Raw genomic sequence first — 27419 nt, 5'->3', positions numbered from 1 at the left:
CACAGGTCATGATCCTGGGGTCCTGGGATCGAGTCCAACATCAGGCTCCCTGCTCAGTGGAGAGCCTGCTTCTCCCTCTGCCTAACCCTCCCCCCCCCACTTGTGCACATGCTCGCTTTCTCTCTCTCTCAAGTGAGTAAAATTTAAAAGCAAGACACCATCTCGTATTTATGGTGTGACTTTGCTTTTATAAGAAAAATGCAGCTTTGGGGCACCTGAGTGGCTCCATCAGTTAAGTATCTGCCTTTGGCTCAGGACATGGTCCCAGGGTTCTGGGATCAAGCCCCACGTTGGGCTCCCTACTCAGCAGAGACCCTGCTTCTGCTTCTCCCCCTGCCTCTATTGTTCCCCCTACCTGTGGTTTGTTCATGCACTAGCTCGCTCGCTTGCTCTCTCTCTCAAATAAAATCTTAAAAAAAAAAAAAAGATACTGCAAACAAAATGAAACCGGAAAATTGTCCCATTTGCACAGAAGCAAAGAAGTGACTATTCACATGTTAACTCAGGCAGGTGTCTTGGGGTGGTGAGAGGGAGTTTGGGGAGATCATCCTGAGAAGGAAGGGGCAGTGCACCCCTGCACATTTTACTGAACTGGAGTCTACTAGGTGTTGCTCTGGGTCTCTGGTCATGGCCTTGACGCCAGTTCTGTAGGCAGTGCCACCAAGGAACCCAGGTGGGGGGTAAGCAGGAGGTCTGTATTGCCTCTATCAGCTGCATGTGTGTCTACTTATTTCAAAATAAAACATTGCATTGAAAAATTCTAGGAAACACTCGTTTGTCCTTGTTTATAGAAAAGGAAACTAGTTTGTTACTATAGATGACCCTTCTAAACTTTTATAACTACAGTAATGAGTCTGATGGAGTCTTTGAACTGAGAACAGATTTCGATGGTGCCACAGACAGAGGCGTGGCCTTCCTGCCTGCCCTCTGGACTCCTGGGGTTCACAACCAGAAGGAAGAAGGGCTCCAAGGTGGGGAGGCCTCCGAGCTGGAGATCTCTAGAACCCCATCTCCTTAGTCCCTTCTGACCCCCGAACTTCGGTCTGGAACTGTTGGCTTCAGAGCACCAAGATTCAGAAGGGTCAACAAACCGCACTGTGTCTCTGGAGGGCTTCTCATGCCAAAGGTGCTGCTTGGAGTATGTCCTGGGCAGTTTGTGGACAACTGTGGTTAAGGATCCTCTGCCCGGGGCCTATACAGATGGAGCTCGGGCAGGTTCTGTCCCCTTCTGTGAATAGGACACAGGAGAGAGGTTGTGCCTCCGTTGTGGCCCAGGCCTTTAGGAGCAGAGAAGGAAGGGGAGGAGGCTCCTCAGCAAGTACCCCCTCCACCACGGTCTGTCATTTTCAGCCCAGATCCTACCCCCTGCCCTTGGGTGAGGGCATACCTAACAGCACACACCTGCCTCAGGCTTGCACTTGACTGACCATTCTGATTGCGTGATGTTCTCATGCACTGATTCTGTTGGGTTGTCAGTTGATGGGTTTTGTCAGGTGACAGGTGGATGAGGGCGCTGCTGTACCTGAGCTGGCGATGGTTCCCTCCCATCCAATGGCAGGAAGTGAATAACAGCCCTGTTTGATTGCCTGGGGGTACACTGATGAACACCCCAGCCCCAGGCCCTGTGGGAAAGCAGTGCCTCACAGCCACTTGATCGCACTTTCTATCTAGATGAAGAAAGGGATTACTGGACTCCAGACTGCCTTCTGATGCTTTTTTTTTTTTTCCTTCTGATGCTTCTTAAAACCACTCCCAGGAGTTGAGTTCTGCCACCAAATGAACAGATTTCTGGGGAGCGTAAAGGTCTGGTCCTGTGGGTGAAGGGGGCCCGACCCTGGTCCCCAGGCAAGCAGGGCCCATGGATGCCCCTCGATGTCCTTTCTTTTCAGAGGCAGCCAACAAGTCCATTGGGACCTGGGGTGAGCCTGGGAACCACTCTGGCTTTATGGCAATTCTGGCCTCTTTCCTAAGCCAACCCAGTGGCCGTATCTTCAGTTGGGGTCAGAAGGAGCAGACCCCAGGACAGCACCGGGCCTGCCCACTGGTCTCATCATGGCGTCACTTTTTTTAAGGTTGTTTGTTTTTCAGTAATCTCTATACCCAATGTGAGGGTTGAACTCAAGACTCTGAGATCAAGAGTCACACTCTTCCGACTGAGCCAGCCAGGCACCCTGTCACAGTGTCACTTGCCTGGAGGTTCAGTGAGGCAAATCTGACTAGTCAGGGGCTCCAGATGGCACAGCCATCAACCAGAGCTGGTGTAGATGATGTGGGGTGGCCAGGCAGGAAGTTCCTACCCAGGGCTGCCCCTGTTTCCCTTCCATCTAGGGGCAGGGGCCTCACCAGGTGGCAGGATGCCCAGCTCCGTAGCTGACTCAGGACCACGATGGGAAGGGGATCTGCGCTCATTTCTGAAGGATCAGGATGTCTGTGAAGGCAGGACACTGCAGAGAATGATGTAGACATGATGGGGGCCAGTGACATCCCAGGGAAGAGGAGTGGCTGTGGGGTTGTGCTGTGGTCTGTCTCCACTTTCCCCGGCTGGCCCACCCCAGAGGTGGATGGAGCAGGAGACACAATCCCTGGGTCCAGGCAACTCTGATCTCTCCTCAGTGGGAAGAAACCAAGGCTGGGAGTGGACACTCAAACATCTGGAGGTGAGAACTGGCACACTGCAAGCTGCTCTGCAGGAGCCAGTAGGCACTCCTTCTCAGGAATGGTGGCTCTGTGGTGAGGAAGGAGAGCAGGCACTTCCTGCCCCCCCCTCCCTGGGTCTTGCCTGCACACCCACCCTGGGGGCATGGGTCAGTGCCAGTCACAGACCCCATCTAGGTAACGCTGCTTACCCCCAGGGAGGCAGACCCTCTGGGTTCATGCAGAGTGCACCACGCTCCTTCCCCTGCCAAGTGCCAGTGTTGGCTCACGGTGTCCTGGGGGAGGACTTCCTCCCTCTTACCTCCAGCCAGGCTGAAGACCTCCTGGTGAGAGGGGGGCACCCCTCCTCCACAGGCACAGGGCACAGGTGCCGGCAGCCCCCTGCCTTCCTGACACCACACTGAGGGCCAGCTGGAGGGTTGCCTGCTTTCTGATCCTCGGAGCCTCAGACTCTTCTTCCCTGCCTGCTCCCTCCCCAGTACTTGGTAAGCACCCAGTCCTGGTACCAGTGCCCAGAGCTCGAAGTCATCTGGAGCTTGCAGAGGAAGCGTGTCCTGAGCTAGGACATGGCTCTGGGTTTACCTCCTGTGCTGGGGTGACAAGTGGAGATGGGACAGGTAGAAGCTTATAGGTCTGAAGGAGGCTAGTCCTATGGTTTTAGATGCCCTGTAGAAAGCCAACAGCTTGGAAATGTTGAACCTAAGAGGAGCTGGGGCAGAGTCTAAGTCTCTGGGAGGCCCAGCCCTTCTCAGTTCTTGCCTCCCTCTGAGAATGGTCCTGGTGGTTCAGGAGCCAGAACCCAGCCTGCTGGATAGGCATCTCTGCCTTCACGACTCTGCTTCAGTCCCAACACAGACTGGCCTCTGGGATGTGGGGGCTCCTGAGCTCCATGTGCTGCTCCCCATCTGTAAAGACCTGAGCTCTGTCAAACCCCACAGCTCTCTGCAAATGTCAGCTGTTAAAATTAGTGAATGCTGTGGGAGGTGGCTGGGTATGTGCAGTGCCTGTGGAGAGGGAAGCTTGGTGCTGATTTGCAAATGTGGGCACTAGGCCTTGCAGGGTGAAAACTGCAGGCCTGGGGAAACCCATCCTTCTTTTGTCCTTGCCGGCTGCCCTGGGCCAGACTTGGTGGTGGCTGCGGTTGACAACCTGACCTGGCCATGTGGTGAGCCCTAGAAACATGGCCAGTCCAAACAGAGATGTGTTCTCTGTGTACAGGACTCAAGGATTGCAAAGACAGTGTAAAAGTAAGAACATAAAATTCCATTCCAGCTTTTATATTGCTTCTGCAGGGAGGTGACGACACCATTGTGGTGGGTCTGGGCTGCTTTCTGCCTTAGATGGCATCTGCCGAGGCCCAAGCCCCTGCCTGGTGGAACTGTGGGGTGAGCAGAGAGAGGGGTGTGCACACACCTCAGTGTCTGGCCTGGGGGGCCATCGAGGACAGTGCACAGAGAGGAGTTGAAGGTCTTTATCTAAATTTGGCTACATTCTAGATCCACTTTCTCCTGCTGGACTTACTTTTCCTTTTGCCACGTTCTGAAAAATATATAGCCAGCAAATGTAAGGAGGCATTGCTCCACCACATAGACAGGCAGAGAGAAGGTTCCAGAGCCCAAGGAGAAGTCCTCATCCCATCCTCCAATGCTAATCGAATTTTGGGTTTCCACACACAATCTTGGGAAAGAAGAAGTTTCCTTTGCTTTACAAAACCTTGTAAGCGTTGAGTCTGGCATTTCCTGTTTTCCAAGTGGGAAAACCGGAGGATGGCTGGTGTGGCCGGCCCTCCTCTGCAGCTGGCGGCAGGACCAGCACTGACCAGGGGGTAGTGTTCTCCATCACCCTGTCTTTGCCACATCATCAGACTTCAGCAGCTCCTGGCCCATCCTGGGCTCTGGCCGCCGCTGTGCCCATGTGGAAGGGGCCTCCTTCCCCTCCCTGCTCTCTGTGTGAAGATGAACAATTGATCTCTGCTCCTGGATGCTCTGGGAAAGACGGGGCCCTTTCTCTGGGATACACAGAGCTGCTGTCGACCCTCATGGAGCCTGAGCCAGTCCAGAGGCTATGGCTGCACACTACGGCCCTGGGGGTCAGGGTGAGCTGTCACCCTTGGAGCCTCCCCTCAGGTCCCGAGGTTCAGAGCAATCCGCGTTTCAACCAAGGCAGCTGCCATGCTCAGGAGCAGGTGTAAACAATTGACAAGGCACACAATGGTGCGTGGACAGTGCCCACATCACAGCTCATGTCACCCTGGCAGGCACTGTGTGTCAAACCACAGTAGTGGGCAGGGCAAGATCCCTTCTCTGAGTAAACGGCTGTGATGTGTCTCATGTGACAGGAAGTCCAAACCGGACCGTCTGGCTCAAAAAGGGACACTGGTGCAAGGTCTGCAGGAGAGTCTAGGCAGCATTTTCTCTGGATAGAGCACATCAGCTGACCTCACAGACACTGCCTCCGGACAGCTTCAGTTTCCAGAGAAGCGGCAGTGCACAATGCCCAGGCAGGGGTGGGAGGTTGGCCCCTGCCCCCTGCGCTGGGGCACATGATGCCCGTCAGCATAATCCTCAGCTCTTGGGGTGGCCTCAAGCACGAGCCCTGGTCTGTGCAGCCTGGTTTCTCTGGTCAGTTTGGTCTGGAATCAGTAGTCTTTGTGAACACTGTGACAGCTGGTCCTCAGCTGTCCCCTATCCCCCCACGTCTCCAGCCCCTGCCATGCTGCCTAGGACATAGGGGTCTGCAGTGCTGTCCGCCCACAAGTCCACACTGAACCAGCAGAGAGCCTGACAGCACAGTCACAGTGCAGAGGGGCCCCAGGGAAGGAAGTCTGTGGGCTTTGGGCCTTGTAAACTTAAACTTTTCCTGCTGTGGTTTCACCAAAATGAATCGACACAAAGGTACAAAACTGATCTACAAGCTTGGCATCCTGTGTGCTGAAAGCCCTTACCAAGAGCAGAGGACGGCCATCACCCGTGCCCACAGCAAGACCACCCACTCGTGGCTCTAGATGCCCCCAAACCCGTTCAAGGAGATACTGCACCTCCAGTGTTTCCAGATGGCCTCCAAGAACACATGAGTGAGACTCGGAAGCCAGGGGTCTGGACTTAGGTTGGGCCCCCACTGGAGATAGGGGTCTCGGCATCTGTCAGTGGAGCAGTAAGCATGGCAGGGTGGCAGCCTCAGGTTTTAGGTCTTCAAGGACTTGTAGGGGTGGCTTTGTGGCTTGGCCCTAAGGAGCCTGACCATCTCCTCCAGGGAGACTGGCTTCCCTGTGGGAGCGCCCAGGCCACAGTGCTGCCCCCCTCTACAGGGGAAGCCACAGCCTTCTAGGACACCTTACTCAGGTAGATATACTCAGGGCTATCCCTGAGGGCCACAGCAGAGTCACAGCACCTCAGGGCACACATGGTGCTGTGGGCGGCCCTTGATCACATCCCTGCTTGGCTCGGAACCTGCCCCAGTTTGCCACGGGTAACGGTTTCAAACAATGGGCCAATATCACAGGTGTTCCTGAGCCAGTGTAGCCACAGGTTTGTGTATAGCCAGGCAGCCTGCTCTCCCAGCTCCCGGATCCTGGCCCCCTTCACCACCCCACACTCTGACTGTGGTTGCTGGCGGTGCAGGTGCTAACCTAGAGCACGCCCAGGTGTCCAACATCTCCTGCCTGGGGGGAGGGTGTCCTGGCAGACGGGATGGTCAAGGCCCCTGTCCCTCGAGTCTACATGGGGTCGTCCCTGCCTTCCCGAGTCTGCCTCCTTTCTTAGACAAAGGCTCTGCTACCTGAGCCTGGAAGGAAGGAAGGTCTGCAGGAAGAGAGGGCTGATCATGACCTGGAATCCCCCAGTGTGGGTGGGAACAGCAATCCCTAGCATCGGCCCGCTGCTGGCAAAGCCAGCCGTCGAGATGTGTGCAGAATGGCAGCCCTCTGTGTCTTTTGATGGCCCCAAACTCCTGGTCCTAGAACTGAGACTCTGGCATCCAGCCCTGAATCTTGGAGTTGAGCATGCCCCAGAGGTGGTGTCACCTTGCTGTCACACCTGCAGGGACCACCCACATGCTGAAGCTTCCGTGCCCACAGTGGCCCAATCTGCTCCTCTTCCAAGGCTTAGGGGGACCAGGGGAGCCTCAGAGGCCACTTCCCTGTCTGCTGTGAGACCAGGGCAGCCCTGGACAAGAACAAGGCCGTTTCTGAGGCTGGGGAGACATGGCAGCAAGACTGTCCTCTCAGAGCCTTTCTCGGTATCCCAAAGCTGCCCCCACCCAAAAGGCTGCCTGCTCCCCAGGCCCCGGGACCCCATAGCTGGGCTGCTGTACTGGGTGCAGGGAGTAGGGCTGGCCAGTTCTGAGGGGCAGGGGAAGGGGTGAGACCCCTTCCCGCTATAAGCCAAAGATGTGGGACAGAGACACAGGCTCATGCAGCACACTCTCTCTTCAGCCTTAGACTGGGTCCCCCCAGAAGCAGAGTGACCGACAGATGAGGCACAGGAACCTGATTTGGAGATGCAGCTGTGGGGGCAGGAGCGCCAGGAGCTGTGGGGTGAGCCTCAGCACACCCCTAACCCTCCCACCCCACAGGCCTGGCCCCAGTGCCTACCAGAAACAAGCTAAAAGTGTGGGGCCAGGTGTCCCTGTCCCCCAGTGGCCAATGTTGGCCACAGCAGCCCCCCAGGGGTATGTGTTCATAGCTGCTGCTCCCCAAAGGAAAGACCAGGGTGAGGGGAGGCTGACCCAGCCCAACAGTTCAAGTGTCCCTCCCTTTGTGAAGTCGGATATTTGAGAGGGAGAGAAAAGTCCCACTGGACATCTGCCCCATCCCCTGCCGCCACCTTGGCCTGCATCCCTCTGGTCTCTTTGCCAATGTCTTCTCATTGGGGAATGACAGTGGCTGTTGGCTTCTGTGGGTTCTTGAGTTTGGGCCTGGGGTGTTTGCAGGGGAGCCTGTGCTCTGTGACCAAGTCCAGTGCCTGGAGAGGCCCCTCTCCTGGATCCAAAAAATGCTGAGCCTGTTCTCCTACATCCTGTACTACATCCTGCACTACATCCTACCTATATCCTGCAGCTCTCGGTGGAAGGTTTTTCTGCTGGGTGGAGTCTGTGGTAACCTTTCCAAATCAAAGTCATATCATTTCTCTCCTGACTCGTGCCAGGACTTACCAAGGTGAAAGAAAATGGTGGCTTATGGGACACCTGGATGTCTCAGTGGTTGAGCATCTACCTTTGGCTCAGGTCATGATCCAGGGATCCTGGAATCGAGTCCTGCATTGGGTTCCCCACAGGGAGCCTGCTTCTCCCTCTGCCGATGTCTCTGCCTCTCTGTCTCTCATAAATAAATAAATAAAATCTTTTAAAAAATGATCATTTATAACGTACTCATCTTTCCTCAAACAGTGTCAACGTTTCTATCAGAGGTGCCCCATATTTCTTTTACTTACCTAGTTTCACTCTTGAGTCTGGGACTTTTGGGTTTGTTTATTTCCAGTATGTTTAATACATGCAGCCAGTGTTTTCATTGCCCTAGAAGCCGGTAAGGATTTGATTTTTAGTGCATTTAATGACATGAACACTACGTTACTTACTATTGTACTTGAAAACATTTATGTTGAGATGACCTAGAAGAAATTCCAGGTCCCTCGGTCATACCACCCATCATCCTCCGTGGTGGCAGTGGCAGGTCCATTTGTCCTGCCTGAAGTTTTCCATGTGCATTGAGTTATTTTTGTGCCTTTTGAAACACAGTCCAGGAGACGTCTAACAGTAAGAGAATGTGTTGCTGAAAGTTTGACTTCCCGTAATAGGAGATTCTGTATGTGGTCCAACGTGGAATGCCAGAAACCATGGCAGCACTGCTGTGCGGTCATCCCATCTCTGTAGAAATGCGTGTTTGCATGGAGGCTGCACACTGTCAGTTCCACGTGTTTGTGACAAGCAAACAGGCAGCAGACCAGGGTGGTGGCAGATTCCCCCCATGTTGTCCAGTCTGTGTTTTGGAAAAGGGTCGTGTTCACAGCTGGTGATCTGCTGCCGCCCTAGACTTCCCCTGGAGAGTGGGCCAGGCCTGCAGGGGGCTGGGGGTGCTCCCCCTCTCACCCCATGACACTCCCAGAAGGGACCCCAATAGGCTTCGATGATCTGACTGCTGCATTCCTTTTAAGATTTTTCTCTGTTTACATGGGCTGTTCACAACCTTTAAACGAGGTAACTTTGAGGGGGTATGGGTGATGGTGGCAGGTGTGTCCAAACTGTTGTTTGCTAATTAAAACCGAGTTCTGTGGAGGGTTATCAGAGCAGTGGCCACTGGAAGAAGTTCATTCTCAGCTGGAAGGAAAGTTGTATTAATAAGCCTTGCCTCCAGAGATGGTGGTATCACTAAAAGCTCGCAGGCGGCCCCTGGCAGCTGCCGTGCTTGAGAACCCCCCTGCACAGGCGATGCTGCAGGATGAGGGAAGCAGGGGGGTCCCGGGTAGGTCCCCATGGCCCTCACCCTGACGTGCTGGGAGGTCCCTGGGTCCAGCCAGTGCCTGTCCTGCTGTCTCCCATCCCAGCCCCTACCCCCTGGTCCCATGCAGGCTCCACCATGGCTGACACAGCACTCTGGCCCTGCCAGCCTAATGCCCACACAGGGCACCACTCCAGAATAGCTGACGTCACTCGTGTGATGGTAGCAGCAATGGGGGTGTCACCTGGTCCAGGCCAGAAAGGTCAGGGCACCCAGAGCAAGGAGACCAGGTGAGGTCCACGCAGCAGTGGGCACCATGGCCAGCCCAGTTACCCTGCAGCCCTCACTTGGCCTATCCCTGCTGCGTGGGCCAGGTCACAGCCCTGCATACCTGCACCCACCTCTTTATCTTCAAGCAATGCCAAGGACCTTTGTGTTTTTCACAAATCATTGCTTGGATTCATGTGCTCACCTCCCGGTGAAGGACCACAGCTGGAGGAGAGGCAATGGTCTGTCACCCTGTCCCCCTCCTTGGCAGTATTGGTGGGAGAGTGGCTCTGGTTACTTTCCTTGGTGGCCCCTACCCTCTGAAGAGAATCAGAAAGGGCCAGTGTTTAGGGAAAGGAAGGCTGGTCCAGGTGGAGAGTCTGTCTTGGTGTTAGGGGTCAGAGGGCTTGGGTCAGAGGTGCTGGCTTCCTCGTCTGCTTCACACAGTATGGTTTGTTTTGCTGTCATACTGTGCATTGTTTAAGCTGCCAGCCCTTAAAATTCAGGAGGCTTCACCCTGTGTGATTCTGTTTCCAGCTTCTCTGGAGAGGCCTCTCAGCCTGGGCTGTGGCCAGGGTGTGGGCATCCAGCTGGACCCCCTCAGCGTCCCTGGCTGACCCCTGGCACAGTCAAGGGTGGGCATCACGGCCCTCTGAACAACTCTGGAGGCACATTTAGCTCCTGAGGACGCAGAGCATGGGCTCCAACTACCACCACGCCAGGGTGACCGTTAGCCAGAGAGAGAAAGAAGCTATCTGTGTCCTTTCCAAGTTCACATGTCCTTAATGCTGGGTGTTGTAGAAGAAGAAGCCAGACCTCACAGGCCACACCGCATTCAAGTCCTGGCCACCAGCCTGGTGGCCCCTCTGTGGGGACTGCGCACACTCCGCAGGCCACCTGGGCCCTCAGGAAGAAGACAGGGCTCCATCTCCTGTGGGGTAGGCCCCTCCAACCTCGGTGGGAGCATCCTTACCCCACTGGGTCAGAGCAGGAGGCAGAGGCCAGGCCCTGGTGACAGCCAGCACCATGACAGATGCAGGGTTTGTACTCAGCACTCTGGGCAAGGGGGCAGCTGCTTCCTACCCTCCCTGCCCCTGCCCAGGCCCTCAGGGTCAGTGTTGATGTGCCCTCGGCCCCCGCTGCTACAGCCCTGACCTTTCACTGAGACTTTGGCCCTGAAAGGCTGCTGCCCTATTGCCTGCCTGGCTTCAGGGAGGCAGAGGCTGGCCTGCGGCTGTTTGCTGTTCTCGGTGCCAGACTGGCTGTGCTGCCTGCCCAGTCGGCCACCGTGGCCCAGGGCAGTCTGAACAGGCAGCTGGGGCAGGGGAACTCCCTGCAGACGTCATGCTCATCAGACAGCTGCCCCCTAGACTTCAGGAAACACCTAAAAACCAAAGCCCCTCAGGCAGCTGGGGCGCTGGGCTCCTGGGGCTGTATCTGCGGAGATGCCACTCCTCCCCAAGAAGGGGGTTGTCCAGAGACTCTCCTCTGAAAGCACCTCCCGTCCTGGCGGCCTGAGAGCCCTGCGCTGGCACACGTGTGTGTGTGTGTGTGTGTGTGTGTGTGTGTGTGTGTGTGTGTGTGTCCATGCTTGCGTGTGGCACTGCTGGAGACTCCCTAGTGTAACCCTGAAACCCCACTGCTGGTAAATTCAGCTGGTTTTAAAGGGAAGCAGAGGAGGAGCTGACGAAAGCTGCTCTTTTGTTTTAGAAGATTCCGGAAGGATTCAGTGTTTAGTGGGAACACAAAGGTTGTCAGGACGCTGCCATTTTATGAAGGGACTTGCTTGGCCTGGGGGGTGGGGGAGCAGCCGGAGGGAGGGGCGTGGCTCTGCAAAAGCTGGATGCCCCTGGGGCAGCTGGCTAGGCCTCTGGAGGCCTGGGGAGCAGTAGCCAGGTCCCTGGCTGGAATCACAGTGACACTGGCACTGGTGGTGTAGGTTTTCCAGGAAGGGGGAAGGGTGTGCAGCTGCTGGAGTCACACACCACCACCCCCCACCTGGTTTTGAGTCTCATTTGGTTTGATAGTCAGGACTATACCTGGCTGGTGTCTGGGAAAATGGTGTCCAGAAGCCACAGCCAGCCAGATCGGGAGGGCAAGAGGCCACTAGTGCCGCGTCTGCCAGCTGCACAGCTTCCTGCTCTCCTTGGGAGAGGTTTGCTGGAGCAGAAGGGCCTCAGCGGATCCTTGTGGCGGGAAGACTGCCCGTCCCCATCCCCCGGGAGCAGTGTGCCTTTGATTGCGCCTGTACCTCATGTCCTGCTGGGCGGTGGCCTGGGGGTGGCCTGGGGCAGACAGCAGTGGGAATGGGCTGGGGACAGGCGAAGGGCAGTGTCCTGCAGAGCCTCATGGGATGGAGCCCTCCAGGTGGCCCAGAAATCCTTGTCCCCAGCGCTGAGCACAGGTACAGGGTCTGGAAATGCAGCTGAGGTCACTCAACTTTGACCCGTCCTGGGGTGAGGGTCACCTGAGTCCCCAGGAGGGCAAGACTCTGAGCAGCTGTGTCTCCATTTGCCAGGGGAGCCCAGCACAGGGTGTGGGACAGCCCACCCACCTGGTAGGGGTCAGCTCCTCAGAGCGGGGCTCCAGGATGCTGCGAGACATCCTTGCAGGCTGGTTCTCCCTTGACTTTTAGGGAGGAGCAGTATTGGGGGCTGGGCAGGAGACGGCCCCCCAGCTGCCAGTGCTAACCCCGGAGGAGAAGAGGGTCCTGGAGAGGAAGCAGAAGAAGGAGCGGAGAAAAGAGGAGAAGAAGCGACTGCGAGAGTCAGGAGCAGCCCAGAGCCCACCGGCCAAGCGTTCCGGGGCCCAGCTGGCCCTGGACTACCTCCGTGGGTAAGACGCCCCCCTCGCGTGGGGCCTGGCCAGTGTCCAGGGACTCTGTGGTATCCTGGGAGGGAATTTGGGCTGTGGACTCAGGTGACCTGGGTCACATCTGGCTCCAGAACCACTAGGACCCTGGGGGCAGTAGGGCCACCACCAGTGGTGCTCCTGTGGTCTGAGGCCTGTCCTGGCAGGTGTCACCACAGAATCATCACCTCCAGTGGGGCTGTCAGAGGAAGGGGAGCAGGGCACAGTCACTGCAGCCATGACTGGAGCCCTTGGGGTGCCCAGCAGACCCTGCTTTACCCTGTCACCACAACCAGGTAGAGGCTGGCAGTTACACTGCTAATAGCTTTGTAGGAAACTTTCTAGAAGCTCCAAGAAAAGTGAGGCCACTGTAACACCACTGGCTTCTCTTTGCAAAGAAACTTATAGGTAAGTAGAGGCAGGTGTTCCAGCAGGGCCCCCCCTCCTGGTTTTCCTCCCCAGAGAGTGAGTTCGTACTTTCTCCGATCTGTACTCACTCTTTAGGCCATGAGCCTCAGCAATCGAGACCAGGTCAGCCTGAGAATGCCTGCCATGGACACATGCTTTCTCTTTTTCCTCATTGTTTTTGGGGAACAGTTTACATGCAGCCACTGCCACAGCCAGGTTAGAACACCTTTGTTACTGCAGAAAGCAGCCTTCTGCTCTCATGCAGCTCCCTACCCCAGCTCCAAGCGAGCCCTCCTCAAACTTGTATCACTGTGTTAGCCCTTGTATCACTGTGGATGTGCCAGTTTGGGACTTGTTCACCACATGGCCTCTTGTGGCCTGCTGCTTCCACCTGGTGTAGTGTTTTGAGGTTCATCCACATGACAGCACGTGCCAGCATTTCCTCTCTCCTTATAGCCAAATATGCATCGTGGCTATTGTGGCTGTTGCTGTGGTGCATGCCCATGTGCAGGATTCTGCGTGGAGGTGTTTTCCTTTGTCTTGGGCATAGCCTTGGGGCAGGGTTTGCTGGTGACTGGTGTAGGAGAGCTGCAGACACAACAGTTGCAGCATTTCAGCCCCACAGCAAGCGGAGGTGCTCTGATGATGGCCATCCTAATGAGGGTGGGGTGGCATCTCATAGTCCCCTTCACTGGCATCCTGTACCATGTTGAACCAAAAATCCAGGTAACTCCGTGGGCTGCTGGGCTACCGCCTCTTGGCTCCTCCCTGGAGGGTCACTGGATGGACTCAGTGAGGAAGATGGACTCCTCCCCAGGAGGACAGCTGCCCACTGGCTCTTGAACCTCCACCTGCTGGCCTGCAGAACGCTAGAAGGCCCTGACCTGGCTGCACTGGGGGCAGGAATTCCTCTCTGGAAGCCCGCCTGCCTGCTGAGAAGAGGGCTGCAGATAGGCTCTTGGACTTCTCTCTGCCGCACACACACCCCCACCCCCCACCCCCGGAGCAGCCGGCCAGAGAGCTGAGGGAGCTGTGGCCTGGACTGTGGTCGGAGTCCCCATCCCCTGGCCCATTATTAGCTGTAATGATGTGTAATTCTGTGCGGTGTGGGACCTTCAGTCTCCCTGCAGCCTTGGCTCCTGGGCACAGTGGGTCTGTGCTGGAACCACTGCCCCTTTGGGTGTCTAGTTCTCCAGTGTTGGTATCACCTGGGCACACTCCTCCCACAGTTCCCAGAAGAAGTGGGGAAGGGAGCTGGGGAATCTGTGTCTGCTGGGACCACATGCTGGCACAGCCCTCCTGGCCTCCCTAAACTCAGCAGGGGTGCCAGGGGAAGTCCTAGGCCCAGATGTCCATGGGGGAGGCTGGGGTGACCCGACTGTGTGTCATGAGTGTGTGGAGTGTGCCCCACAGGGAAGTGCAGAGACCACACCAGCAGCTTAAGGACACCCAGCCCATTGTCACCCTCTGGGGATCCTCTTCAGGTCTAAGCACTTCTCTCCATACTGGTCTGTCCAGTCTCTGAGGCCTGCCTGGTGCAGGGGCTCAGCACTGTGGGTGCCACCAGCGTCCTCTGAGATCAGAGCAGATGCAACATCCGTGCCTCTCTGAGAGCCAGTCTGCATTTCTGTGAGCCTGCACGCCTGGGCAAATTGCTTTCTGCCAAGGTTAGAGCTGTCCTCCCAGCTAGGTTGGTGCTGGAGACAGAGAAGGCCATTGGGCCCAGGATGGACAGAGGAGCAGGTGGACAGGCCAGGGAGATGCCAGCCACAGAGTGGACCCCAGGCTGTACAGCAGGACACAGAGCCTGACTAGGGCAGCTGGCAGTAAGGACGGGCCAGGAGGCTTGCGGTGCCTATGGCCACTCTCTGTGTAGACCCCTTATGGAAGGCAAAGGGAGGGCTTCACTCTGGATTGCCCAACTCCCTGGTTTTCACCTCAGGGACTACTGCCCTGCCCAAACTGCCCCCACTACCTAGAGGCCAGCCCAGGGACCGTGTCCATCCTCTGGTTGGCAACCTGTCCTCAGCAGTGTAGTCCTTGCTTCCGGCCTCACCTCCAGCCCCCATGGACTCTTGCAGCCCCCTAGTGCCTGCCAGGTGTTGGTGCTGTGCAGATGGAGCCATGCCGTGTTCCATGTGTCCTCGTGAAACAGCAGTGATGGCTTGTGCACCCTGTGGGAGCCTCAGGGGTAGTCCTGGGTACCTATGAGATGTCAAAGCCTGGGACAGAGGCAGCTAGGGTGCAGGGTTCCCAGAGGAGAGGAACTCCTCTCCTCTGGGAACCCTGCACCAAGTGCCTGTGGCATGGGCTGAGGGCAGAGAGACATACTCTGGTAGTTTTCTTCCCTTCTCCCCGGGGGTCCCTCCTGTCTGCCCAAGCCAGCAGGACTGTCCTCCTGGCAGGAGGCCATGGGCCATCTGCAGCTATACCTGTTGCCACACAAAGTGACCTTGTGGGAATGAGGTTCCACCTCGAGTAGCTGGGGCCCCATTTCCCAACCACAGCCGGGCTGTGCTGCTGTGGCTGGCAGGGCATCAGAGAGCTCCTGAGAGCAGGGGTTTGCAGGAGGGCACCTGTCTCCTGGAGGGGCCCCACTCTCACTTAAACTGGAACAGGAAGGTATTACTGCCCCATGTTATAGACAGGACTCCAGGAGCTCAGAGCTGGAAAAGGAGGTACGGAGCTGAAATACAGGCCACACTCTGTGCCACGCTCCATGGCTACTGCTGCATGCAGCCAGTGGTATCTGTTGCAGTCCCCACACTGCATTTGTGGCTGGTGGCTGGTGTGCTGTGTGACAGATACGGGTCTCAGTGCTACCAGGCTACTGGGTCAAGAGAAGTGAGGGGCCCTGAGCACATTTGTAGCGGGCCAGTGGGGTCATGGGCACGAGCAGCCCCCTCTCCCCCCACCGAGTGAAGCAGACATGCACACCTACGCCTCCTTCCTCCTTGACAGCGGTGTCCTGTCCCAGCCGCGGTGCGCTCAGTGCCACAGCCTCACCCCCAGTGCAGGCCGTAATGTGGATTGGGTGCCCAGGCAGGCTATAAGCAGAGCAGAGGCAGGGTGGAGGCTCCTGAGTGGGTGGCAGTGCCGTGGGGACTGGGGATCGGCAGGGTGTGGAGCTCCAGTGGCTCAGGGCTTCCCTGCAGGCATGAGGCTGCACACCCCATCACAGCTGAGGACCCTAATTATACCTGGGTCCCAGTCCAGGCACTAGGATTGATCTTCCTGTCAGCTGAGATGAGATTTCTGCCACAGAGAGCTGGGATTGCCACAGGGGGCATGGCTGCTTCATGCTGGTACCGATGGGCTGGAACGTGGGAGTTGGCACATGTGCTGCCTGTTGTCCGGAGAGCCGTGGTGTTGGGGAGGGGTTGGTGGAGGGAGGAGACACATTCACCGGCTCAGAGGCTCCAGAACCTATGTCTCTCATGAATAAATAAAAATTTTTAAAAAAGAAAGGAAAAAGAAATACAGAACCTGCCTGATGCTGTGGCCTAGGCAGGGCCTCGGCCCTGGGCTCACTGTGGGACTAGAGCCTCAGAGCTGCTGTCATACCTGCCACCCCTTATGCCACACCACATCTCTGGGTGGCCATGGGCTTGGGGCCTGGGCAGTGACTGTGCCTGCCTCTTGCTCGTCCTTCATCCATGACCTCATGGTGCCCAGAGTCGAGTTCTCTAGAAGCCACTAAGGACTCAGCACGCCCTCAAGAGGGTGGTGCTCAGTCCTGGCACCAGGGAACCTACTCTGGCCCTGGGTCCCTACTCCCTCGCTGCTCCCTAAAATACAGATTCTTTTCTCCTGGCAAGGCACTGCCTCTCAAGCAGGGGTCTCCAAGGGTGGAGCAGGAACCCCAATAGGCGGGCTGGCTCATCCGTGTCCACTGTCATGTCTTCCCTGTCATTGTCCTCATTGTCCTCATTGGCCTTCACTCTGCTTGTTATGGGCTTGCTTGGAGCCCCCAGCCTGTGTCCCTTGCTTCCTGCAGGCCCACATGACCTATCTGAAGCCATTCCAACACTCCATGGGGGCTCAGATGACCAGAGCCCTGGTGTTCCAGCAAGGATGTTGCTTTGGGCACACAGCCCATCTGTGTTGTCGACGTGGCAATGATGGGAGCCAGGTCCACAGAGCCCCAGGTCCCAGGCAATGGAGCTCAGCACCACCACACCTCTGTCAGCCCAGGAGGAACCCCACAGGCCTTAGGGTGAGGTCATGTGCCATCCTCCACGACAGGAGGATGGGCCAGGGTGCAGGCAGTCAGTGGAGGCACAGGGAAAGTTTATTACAAGGAATGACTAAGCATAACAAGGGCTTGCTAGTGTGTCGAGGACTCGAGACCCAGGAGGAACAGATTCCAGGGCAGCCACTCCCCTAGAGCTGGGACGAGCCCGGGGCCTACACCTCTCAGGGGAGGCCCAGCCCTGGCTCACAGAATGGCAGGGAAGTCACAGGAGCCGAGCTCATGGGACTTGCCCGGAAGGCTGCTCAGGGGCGGTCTGGCTGGGACCACAGTGGACCATTGCTCCCCAGAACCAGGATAGAAGAGCTTTTCTCTGTTGTCTGGTTATGTCTCTCCAGCACCTTCTACTTCACATCAGACCATGTGGCAAAGGAAGCATTTTTGAAGAGTCCGCCTGTTTCTACCAAGTGGGTGATGGAGGAAAATTTGAGGCAGAGCCAGTGACTTGATGATCAGTGTGGGGAGGGGCCAAAGGGCGGTGGTGGCTCTTTCTTTTCCATCACTTCCTCTAATGACCGCTGTTCTGATTTCTGCTTTCACGCTTCTGTGGGGGCACAAGCTGAGTGCCGCACCTGCTGGTTCTAGAGCCCCAGTATGTTGCCCTAAAGGCACGCTGCTTTGTAAGAGGACCAATCTGGCGGCCTCCAAGGCCTCACTGATAAATGATGGGAATCCAGACATTTCAATTCAAGATGGGAATCCAGGCATGAGCTGTGGTGTCTACTCCCTGAGGAGGACAGAAGCAGAGGTCCAGTTTGGCTCAGGTCCTGCTCTGTGGCTGCCCCACAGAGTGCCCCTGGTCCCTAGACAGGCGTGGGGCAGGGCTCCTGGGGCTCTGCTCTTACATGACTGTGTGTACAACAGCCCAGCAGCGAATCATGTGCTTCTGCCCTGGCCCCACAAGCTGTGAAGCCAGCAGGAGCTCTTGGACCCTCTCTGCAATTACCTGCCCCCTCCCCCCCACTTCCCAGTAGAGGCAGTGAGGCTGCAGCCCCATGGCCATCGGTGCCCAAAAGTCCCAGATATGCCAGCCTCTGGCCCTGTGTTCACCTCTCAGCTCCAAGAGCCTGGCTTTGCTGCCCACCCATCCTGACTTACTTCCTCCAACACCTGATGTTACCTGCTTCCTCTTCCTTGGCCCCTCCAGTGTGGGCTGCATGTGAGCAGGCTGGGTTTGTTGCCATGGTCTTGGCATGTGGGGGCCTGGCCCCTCGGAGGCCTTCAGGTTGCTGACATGCAGATCAGGAGGCTCTAGCAGAGGCACAGAGCTGGCATGGCCGGTTTCTTTCCTTGTCCCTGATATCCGAGCAACCCAAACAACATGGCCCTTAAGGCTGGGGGTTCTTGGCTCCTCTTAGCTTGCTGTCCCTCACCCTCCACGCACAGCTCTTGGCTTAAAGGCTTCCCCTACTCTGGTGGGCAGGCTCTGCCATAATACATGATAAAGGCTTTGCAAGAATGGCTGATACCACAGAATTCCGGATGTACAAGTTGGCATTGTAAAATTTTGGCATTGTAGGGCTGGAAGAAAGAGCCCTGTGCTGTTGTGTACAGATGTGGAGGCAGGCCTAGCTGGGGAGGGCCCTGAGGGCATGCAGAAGTGAAGTGTCCTCCCAGTGCCAAGTCCCTGAAGCCCTTCTGCTCCTGCTCCTTGGCTGCTACCCTCCAGCTGGCAGGTTTGGGCAGTACCTACACACACCCGGTGCACAGACCCATCCAGCTTCTCCTGCCAGCACCTGAAATGTTCTGTCCTTGCTTCCTAGCTGGGCCGAGAAGCATGATAACTGGAGATTTCAGAAGACGAGGCAGACCTGGCTGCTACTGCATATGTACGACAGCAACCAGGTGTGTGCGCACTGGGGGGAAGATACATGTACATGCTGGGGGGGTGGGGCAGGTGTGTGTGCACGTGTACAACAGTAACCAGGTGTGTGTACCTGGTGGGGAGGAGGAGAGGAGATGTGTGCATTCCCAGGGACGTAGGGATCTCCCAGATGATAGTCTGTGCATACTTGGGGGTGGGGGTCAATGTCCCAGTGACCAGGATGGCAGGGCCTGCTTAGGCCACGGGAGCCTGAGGCTTCCCTTCCAGCAGGGGCTTGGGAAGGGCAGGCCCCCAGCAGCCAGGCCTGGCCAAGACTATGGTTAAGAAAGAGGCCCTAGCACTTGTGGTAGGAACCCCGCCAGGGGTCCCCAGTCCAACCCCTGATTTTACAAAGGAAAGGATTTGCTTGGGGCTGTAGAGGAAGAATCCCTGCTTGTCCAGGGCAAGACTTGGGCCAGGGGCTTGCAGGCTTGGGTCCTGGGCTGTCAGCCTGCCTGCTTCGAGCTGAACCTTCCCCAAGGAAGCTGCTGACCATAGGGGAATTGTCTTCCCAGGCGCTCTTGATCCAGGGGTGGGTGGTGTGGTGTGGTAGAAGAGATACTGTGTTACCCCAGAATGCTGTAGTATCCTCTTCCTGCGGATGAGCCAGGCCTCTCATGACCACCATGGGCTCTACTGGTTCTTACTGGCATCCATGGGCAAGGGTCCCATCTGCAGTCACATTTGCTTGTCAGTCCCTGTCATTTCCTTTAGCTTGGATCTTCCTTCACAACCTTGGTGTGCTTGGAGAGGCCAGTTATCACACCCAGGGGCGTGTATTTGTGTCCTCCTAGCACACCCAGGAGCAGGTACAGGATGGTTTGATCCTGATGTAAGTCAGGATTCAGGGGACACCTGCTGGGTTTGCTCCTGTGGTGATCTATGGAGCCATGTCTGTAGAGCTGCTTTGAGATTATGCAGACACCCTGTTTCTCATCCCACCTGTGTCCATTGGTCAAGCAGGAGCTCTTGTCTGGGTCAGTGGTCACTGTGCACACAGTGTGCATCCTCCTCTGCATTTGTCAGTCAGCATGCTGCTCTAGGGGAGGGCCTGGCTGCCTCCCCTGTGATGCTGCAGGGTCATCCCTATCAGTGTAGATTTTCTCACAGGTGGTCATCCCTTGCTGCCATCGTTTGTTTTGACAAGTATAGTTTTCATTACAACTGTGGTGGCTCTAGGATGGAGAGGTTGACGGTGCCTGTCTGCACATGATGGGGGGAGACCTCTGTGGAGAAAGCACCTAACAGCCACAGTCTGAAATGAGGCTATGGGTATGGCAGGGTGGGGAGGGCAGATGTCCACACAGATGCCAGGGTGTTGCAGGAGTCACAGGCTGGCAGTGTGACCTGTGGCAGAGCCTCACTTCGGGGCAATGACACCGCATGCTTTCCCTGTGACCCTACTGTCCTGCACAGCCCCATGGCAGCTCTCCACTCCCTGCAGCTTAGGGCACAGACTTCTGTCCCCAGAGCTCTTGGGAGCAGGTATCACACACAAGGAGCCAGCAGGAAGCTATGTGCAGAGACCTCTGTGCCCTGACCACCCGTCCCGGGTCTGTGTCCTCCCCTCTGCTCCCTGGGGCTGGAGCTGCTCCTGCACAGAGGTGCTGGGCAGTGACCACAGGCCAGGCCACTCCCAGCCTTTGTAGACACACTGCTTCCTGAGGGAGCCCCAGGGCACCTCCGGAACCACTGCTGCAGCCAGATGGCCCTTGCTTCCCGGTTATCCGCATCCCCCTGAGGCCACCTAGTCATCACTGCAGTGCGAAGTGTGCTGGGGAGAGGTCATAATTTTGATGAAGCCTGATTTTTCTATTTATTCTTTTGTTGTTTGTGTTTTTTGTGTCATAACTAAGGAATCATTGCCTATCCCAAGGTCAGGAAAACTCTCCTGTTTTCTTGTAAGGGTTTTTTAGTTTTGTTCTTGCAAATTTGGGCCTTTGACCTATTGCTGTTAACTTTGTTTTTTTTGTTTTGTTTTGTTTTTGTTTTTGTTTTTGTTTTTTGTTTTTTTTGGTGTTAACTTTGTATGTGGTGAGTTAGGTGTGAATACACACCATCCATTGAATAGACTGTCCTCCCCACAGTGGATGGACTTGGTAACAGAAAGGCGGCCCAATTTCAAAATGGACAGAGGGTCTATGTAGACGTTTCTCCAGATCAGATGATTCAGGTAGCCAGTGAACACCTGCAGAGGAGCCCAGCATCACTGGCATTGGAGGAAACACCCACCACACCAGGGTGACCTCTGTAAGCAAGGACGGCCAGTGACGCCTGTTGATGAAGACACAGCTTCCCTCTGAGATGTGCTGCTTATAGCATCTTATTCCCGTGTTATGAACAGATCATATCTCCTTATCTCTCTAAGGATGGTAACAATACAGTTGCGATATCTTCTCTCTGTATAACTTTTATTTTATCCAGGTTGCATGGTGTGTTTACGTGACCTGGCCTCTGACTTTGGAATCAGAGACTTTGCTCAGATGTGGTACCCTGTGGGTGTAGCCAGGGCTGCAAGCACCCTAGTGGCCTGTGTGCTTCCGTGCCAGTTGATAGGCTGGGCTCAGGATCTTGGATCTTCTCTCCTGTATTCTTAGATTTCAGAATAGAATCTTCTAGTCTTGCTGCAGGACACAGGCTTGGCTGTCAACACTATGGAAGCTGGTGAGGGGGTGGGCAGCCAGTCGGGGGGCAGCGCATGCAGGGAGGGGATGGGGACAGCATGGAGTAGAGGGCAGTGCGAGATGAAGGGAGGCAGCCTGTGGGAGAGCAGTTGGGAAGGCTCCCCCTCAGTAAGTGAACTCTCGTGCCCTCTCCCTGTGCCCAGCAGTGTGCCTAGCCCACCACACTGGAGTCCCTGCACTTCCTGTGTCAATGGCTGTAGGTGCTCTGGGTGATCCATCTAGGAAGCCGTTGCTGAATCCCAGGTCATGAAGATTTTCTGTGATGTTTTCTTTTAGAGTTTATTAACTCACACTTCTAGGTTTCTGACCCCTTCTGAGCTGAGGTCTGAGTACAGTGTGAGGTAGGCTCCAGCTTCCTGCTCTTGCACATGGACATCCAGTGGTCCCAGCCCCGTCTGTTGGAACCACAGCTCCTTCCCCATCAAATGGTCCTGGTGCCCTTGTCAGAACCAGCTGACCATGGGTGGAGGGTTACCACCTGGGCCTTAGCGCTGTCCCCTTGCTCTAGGCATCTGTCCTTGCCAGTGCCTCTACCTCCACTACTGTGGCTTCAGACTTGAGATGTGGGGGTCACTGGCAGTTCTTAAGTGGATCTGGCCATTCCTTTGCTCTCGCCTCTGGATGGGACCAGCTGAACCTAGAGTCAGGTGGGTGGGGGTGACAGCAGCAGAACTCGGTTTTATCAGCATGGGCTTCATCCCCCTCAGACCTCCATTCTTTGTCCTAGAAGTCTCTCTCCTCACTAATGTGTGTTTACTTTTGGCTTCGTGGCATTTTGGAGGGGGTAGGAACCCGTGGCTGCTGAGCCTGAAGCCAGTAGAGGGAACAGCCTAGGACTGGGAAAGGGTCACTGCAGGAGGCCCGCCCTTCCTCCTCGCCTCCCCAGTCCCATGGTCTTGCAGACCATGGACAGAACGGGAGCAGGTGTGTGGCACAGGCCCTCCCCCACCCCACCTGTGTAGTTGGCATACCAGGGGCTGATGGGGTGCTGCTACCTGGCCGCCGAGCTCTGCGGGCCTGGTGCAAGGGTGGGGGTTCCTCTTGCAGGCGCAGGGGTGCAGCTGCTGGGCCAGGAGTTCTGCCTGGAGCTTGGGGCCAGACTGTGAACACCTCGTTTCTCCACTACTCAGCATTCACGCTCCACACGCTACCCTGCCTGGTCCCTGACACCCTAATCCTCTTCCCATCCCAGGTTCCTGATGAGCTCTTCTCCACACTGCTGGCCTACCTGGAGGGACTCCAGGGCCGGGCCCGGGAGCTGACAGTGCAGAAGGCAGAAGCCCTGATGCAGAAGTTGGACGAGGCTGGCGGCATGGACCCCCTTCCTCAGGGGAAGACCCAGCGCATCCGGCAGGTGCTGCAGTTGCTCTCCTAGGGGGGTGGCCAGTGGGCCAGGGCCACTCTCAGGATGCAGCTGGCTGCTGCCTCCCGGAGGTGCGGCCCCAACGAGGGACAGGCAGGCTTACCAGCAGATCAGTGACCAATGGGCCTACGGACTCCCGGGTACTGAGTCCCCGTTCCTGCTGGCTCCTGACCCTTGGAAGGACTAACTATGGCCAAACTGTTTATAGATGATGATGTGTTTTCGTCCCTTTACAGCAGAATGTGACCACTCCAACATAACCTAGAAGATGCCATCCTGGCTTCAGGCCCCCAGGGAAGTTGCTTATTGAGGGAAAGGTCTATTTTTCTACTGGAAATGTCTTAGAGACTGACCAGGGCCAGCCCTTCCCTCCAGCTGTAGTCTGTGCCTGGTGGGGGGTGAGAGTGCCTCTCTGCTGCCGGCCACCAGCATCCTGGTCACCTGCCTGCATTCCCCAGTGGGTCTGGGCCGTGGCTCGCCCATCCCTCACCTCCCTCCTTGAGTCTGCTGGGGCCTCACTGACCAGTCCCAAGGAAAACCTGGCTGTGTTTTCAATAAAACCGGCCGTGTCTGTTGGCTATGGCTCTTATTCTGTGCATCTTATTCTCATTTGCCTGTCCCAACTGTGAAGAGCTTTTCCTGAGCGTGCATCAGGCTGTGGCTGTGGCTGAGGCCCCCCAGGACGGCATCCCGGCAAGCTCCCCATGTGGCACAACTGCCTCTTGGCACTGAGCACTTGCTCTATAGGCCTCTGTTTGCAGATACTGGCAGTGACCATATTGGCTGCCCTCCCACAGCCACCCCAGCAAGGAAACAGGCCTGCTGTCTGCACAAACACGGGACATGCTTGCCCCATTCCCAGAAAACCACATGTGCTGAACTCTCTCAAAAGTCACTTAGGGCACGGAGGCCCACACCTCCTCTGCTTGGGCCACGTGCACACAGCAGGCCTGCCCTTCCCAGGACCTGTGGAGAATCTCATAGGGTGGCAGACAAGTGTGGTGGTCTTAAAACCTGTCCACCAAGGCTTTTGATGCTCTGCCCCTGGAACGTAGCTCAACTTCCAGCATGGGAAGAAGCAGAAGTGACGCTGTGTGATCCTGGAGCAAGGGCAGGAGGAGGAGGCAACTGGTGCTCTCCCAACGTTTGCCCTTGGGACTTGGCCCACTGACATGGGATGCCCCAGTCATGTGAGGAGGCCACATGGGGGGTGCTCAGGTGCTGATGAGTCTGCAGATGGCTGCTTCCCCAGGTGACATGGGCTGTAGCAGAGATGAGCTGTCCCCACCACGTCCTGCTCATGTCACAGGTTTATAAACTGTATTCCAGGGGCGTGTGCAGTAGGTAACCAGGACACCATGAAGCTTGTCAGGTGACCTGCTTACGTTGTACATCACAGTGCTAATAGAGTCAAAAGGCTGCAGGCCTGTGTGTAAACTCCTTATTCTAGGAGAAGGCCTGGGGCCAGCCAAGCCCCCCAGCACCATCCTCCCGAGGGCTGTCTGGATGCCAGTCCAGTGGCCCTGACAAGGCGCCAGGGGCAGTGACGTGAGCAGGCCTGAGCCCTGGGGCCAAGCCACAGCGAGGGGTGCCTAAGGGCTGTCTGTGAGCCCCTCACTCACCAAGGCTGCATGGGGCCACTGGGCCAGGAAATGTCTTGACAGTGGCTGGTGATTTCCCTCCCAGCTGTCCCCCAGCAGTGCCCCCTAACAGTGTCGCACCCCCCACAGTGCCAACACCCCCAGCAGTGTCCCCCACAGCGCTGTCCCTTTCCAGCTGTTCCCCCTGCCAGCATCCCCTCCCAGCGATGTTCCCCCCCCCAGCAGTGCCCCCTCAACACCATCCCCTCCCAGCGCTGTCCGCCCCCCCAGGCCATCCTTCCCCCAGCAGAGCCCCCCACCCCCAGCACCATCCCCAGCCTCAGGTTCTACTGTGACTTCAGCTTCAGTCATCATGAAGCACCTGTGCTGAGGGACACTTCTGAATGATGAGGTTAGGGCCTCAGGTGCATGGGCCCAGGAGCACCCCACTACTTCAGAGGGGCCTGGGCTGGTCCTTGGGCCTACCCTCGTCTCACCTGTAACCCAGACCCCTGGGTTCTCAGGGTCATGCTGCTCCACCTCCCACCCAGCCCTCACACCTCAGCGGCACCCCTGTGGTAGGGGTGATGCTCCACTACTTCCTGGCCCCCATCCACTGGTGCAGCTGGAATCCCTGTCACACACATAAGCACGTGTCCAGTTCTGGGTGGGAGCAACTGGTCCAACCCCTTCTTTGTCCCAGGTGGCTTCTGGAGACAGATGACAAGTCCTGACTCCCTAGTACCTGTCAGGTGAGTACTTGAGCAGAGAAGCCCTCTGGCACCATGAGTCGGTGCAGGTCTGTGAGAGCATTATGGCACCACAGACAATCTGAGTGCCAGCCTGGCTGTGTCCCAGCTTTGAGGCACCCTGAAAACTGTTCTGAGAACTAGACATAGAAAGGAAGACCCATAAGATACAAGGAAAGGGCAGATTTTTTTTTAAGGAATCAGCTGATTGATCAAGAACCATAGCTCTGGGTTTCTTGGCAGCCCCATTGGAAAGGGAAATGTGATGGGTCCCAAGTCCTCATTTTCTGTTGCTAGAATCGGTGGGGATAGCAGGATGCTCCCCAATACCAGACGCGGGGGCTCTTTCCTCCCTATGAGCTCCTGTTGGAGCATGAAGTGCTGTGCTCTCGGGAAGGTACAGAGGGAGGTGACACATGTCACCTGGACAAAGCTGTCGACAGGCATAGGTGTGGGTGTGGGCCCAGCCTCAGTTGCTAGGGATGCCAGTCCAGTGGCCCTGACAAGGCGCCAGGGGCAGTGACGTGAGCAGGCCTGAGCCCTGGGGCCAAGCCACAGCGAGGGGTGCCTAGGGGCTGTCTGTGAGCCCCTCACACACCAAGGCTGCATGGGGCCACTGGGCCAGGAAATGTCTTGACAGTGGCTAGTGATTTCCCGCCAACACCCCCAACACTGGAAATAACTCAGATGTCTATTGGCAGCTGGACAGGAAACTGAAGTGCACGGTGCTCACCAGTAAAAGGGAAGAAGCGTGAATACGGGCCACTGCGGGGCACTGGGTGGGGGAAGACAGGCCACTAGGGCACGCTGTTGACACCACTCAAATGAAATCCTGGAGACGGTGGGCCAGCTCATCTGCGGTGACAAAACACGAGGCAGGGGCTGGGTGGATGCTCAGGCACCAATGTAGCCTATGGCTACCCGGGGTATGCAGGTGTGACACACACTCAACCTCCTTATTCATGACACCCCAGGGGGAACAGAGACAGGGCCTCTCTGCAGAGCTCGAGGCAAAGCACTGGGCTCTGGAAAGAAAACGGTAAAACAGGCTTGTTGTCACCTTAACCTCTGTTCTCACCGAAGCTCTATGCCTCCATCACATAGACGGTCTCAAGCACCACTAGGATGTCAGAATAGGCGATGGCGGGGATGGGACTTCAGGCGGGGGTGTGGGTGTCAGACTCAGCAGGCCCGTCAGCACCACCAACAGTGGCCTGCAGCCCCTACCCCCACCCTCCGGCGTAGCAGCTTTCCTCGGGCTTCCCTTACGTCTGGGGAAACATGACTTCCTATGGTGAGAAGTGGGGACCAGCTACCAAGTTGCCGCTCACAATGCTTTTCCTCCCCAGGTCCCAGAAGAACTGTCTGTTTTTAAATAAACCAGTCTTTATCCAGTGGGAATGTCTCTGACAGATACTGCCCTGCCCAGTGGCAGGCAGGAAGCTTAGGGCTAGAGGGGCCTCAGGACCAGGACTCTCAGCCCCCCGTGTGTCTGTCCCTACAGCGTGGTGGGCCCCCTTCTTTGCAGGGGGAAGGCAGCCCCAGGCCAGGGTCTCCATGTGATCGCTAAGCCAGGCCTGCTGGGTGGGGTCCAGGGCGGCCATGGAGATGCGTGTGTCGTTAATGTGCTGGTGACCTCGTAGGTCAGACATCAGACTTGGCACATTGTTCTCCTTTAGTGTATAAAATGCTTATTTTGTGTCAATTCCATAAAGTAGGGTGAAAAGGGATGGATATTCCCCAGGTTTTCCCCAGTCGGCAGCCTTGGCTCTCCTTGGTCCCAGCCAGCTGGCCCAGCCGCAGCCCTCACTTCACAGCACCTGGTGAGTTCATGGCAGGGGTTAAGGGAACCTGAGAATGGGGGACTCAGGGATCCCCTGCAGAGGCTGCTTGCCTCCCAAGCATTGACCAGGCTGGGCGAGGGTCCCGCGTGCACCAGCCCTGTGCCCAGCCCACCTCAGATCTGCATCCATGCCAAGCTGTGAGTACCTGGTGTGGGGACCCCAGGAAGCTCAGGCTCACATCGTGGACCAGCAGGGCATTAAGATCACTGTGGGGATCTCATGCCAGAGCTGCCATGTACCCTCCACCAGAGCCCCCCACCCTGTCCCACCTGGAGGACCCACCCTGGGGGAAGGGACCCAGAGCAGCACATTTGTGGAGGGCTTTCCACTAGGATCTACACCTTCCCACTTGGCAGAAAGGCTTCTCAAATTTGTTCTTGGCCAATTAAAACATCAACTAGTCCTACTGGCTTCTTTGGAGAAAACATAAGTCACTAGGGAGAGTGGTTCATTTTGACACCTGTTCTTAG

General features: G+C 56.5%; 1 protein-coding gene across 13 annotated transcripts in view; it reads left to right on the top strand.

The window, feature by feature from the left end:
* Window positions 1–27419, top strand: part of CHLSN (cholesin) — a 147980-nt gene that overhangs the window by 105025 nt on the left and 15536 nt on the right. For 8 of the 13 annotated variants that reach the window (XM_077907504.1, XM_077907496.1, XM_077907495.1 and 5 more), the window contains 3 exons: window positions 11991–12190; window positions 18629–18710; window positions 22606–22767. In XM_077907504.1, the coding sequence (XP_077763630.1) occupies window positions 11991–12190; window positions 18629–18710; window positions 22606–22767 (444 nt within the window). Of the gene's footprint in view, window positions 1–11990; window positions 12191–18628; window positions 18711–22605; window positions 23366–25059; window positions 25109–26820; window positions 26929–27419 lie in introns of those variants that run through there. The other 5 variants (XM_077907500.1, XM_077907498.1, XM_077907497.1 and 2 more) reach the window with 3 other exon arrangements.

This window comes from Canis aureus, chromosome 8, assembly GCF_053574225.1.
Source record: "Canis aureus isolate CA01 chromosome 8, VMU_Caureus_v.1.0, whole genome shotgun sequence".
Classification (NCBI taxonomy): domain Eukaryota; kingdom Metazoa; phylum Chordata; class Mammalia; order Carnivora; family Canidae; genus Canis; species Canis aureus.
Note: the sequence above shows the minus strand (reverse complement) of the source record. Positions and strands in the feature narration are given on the sequence as shown.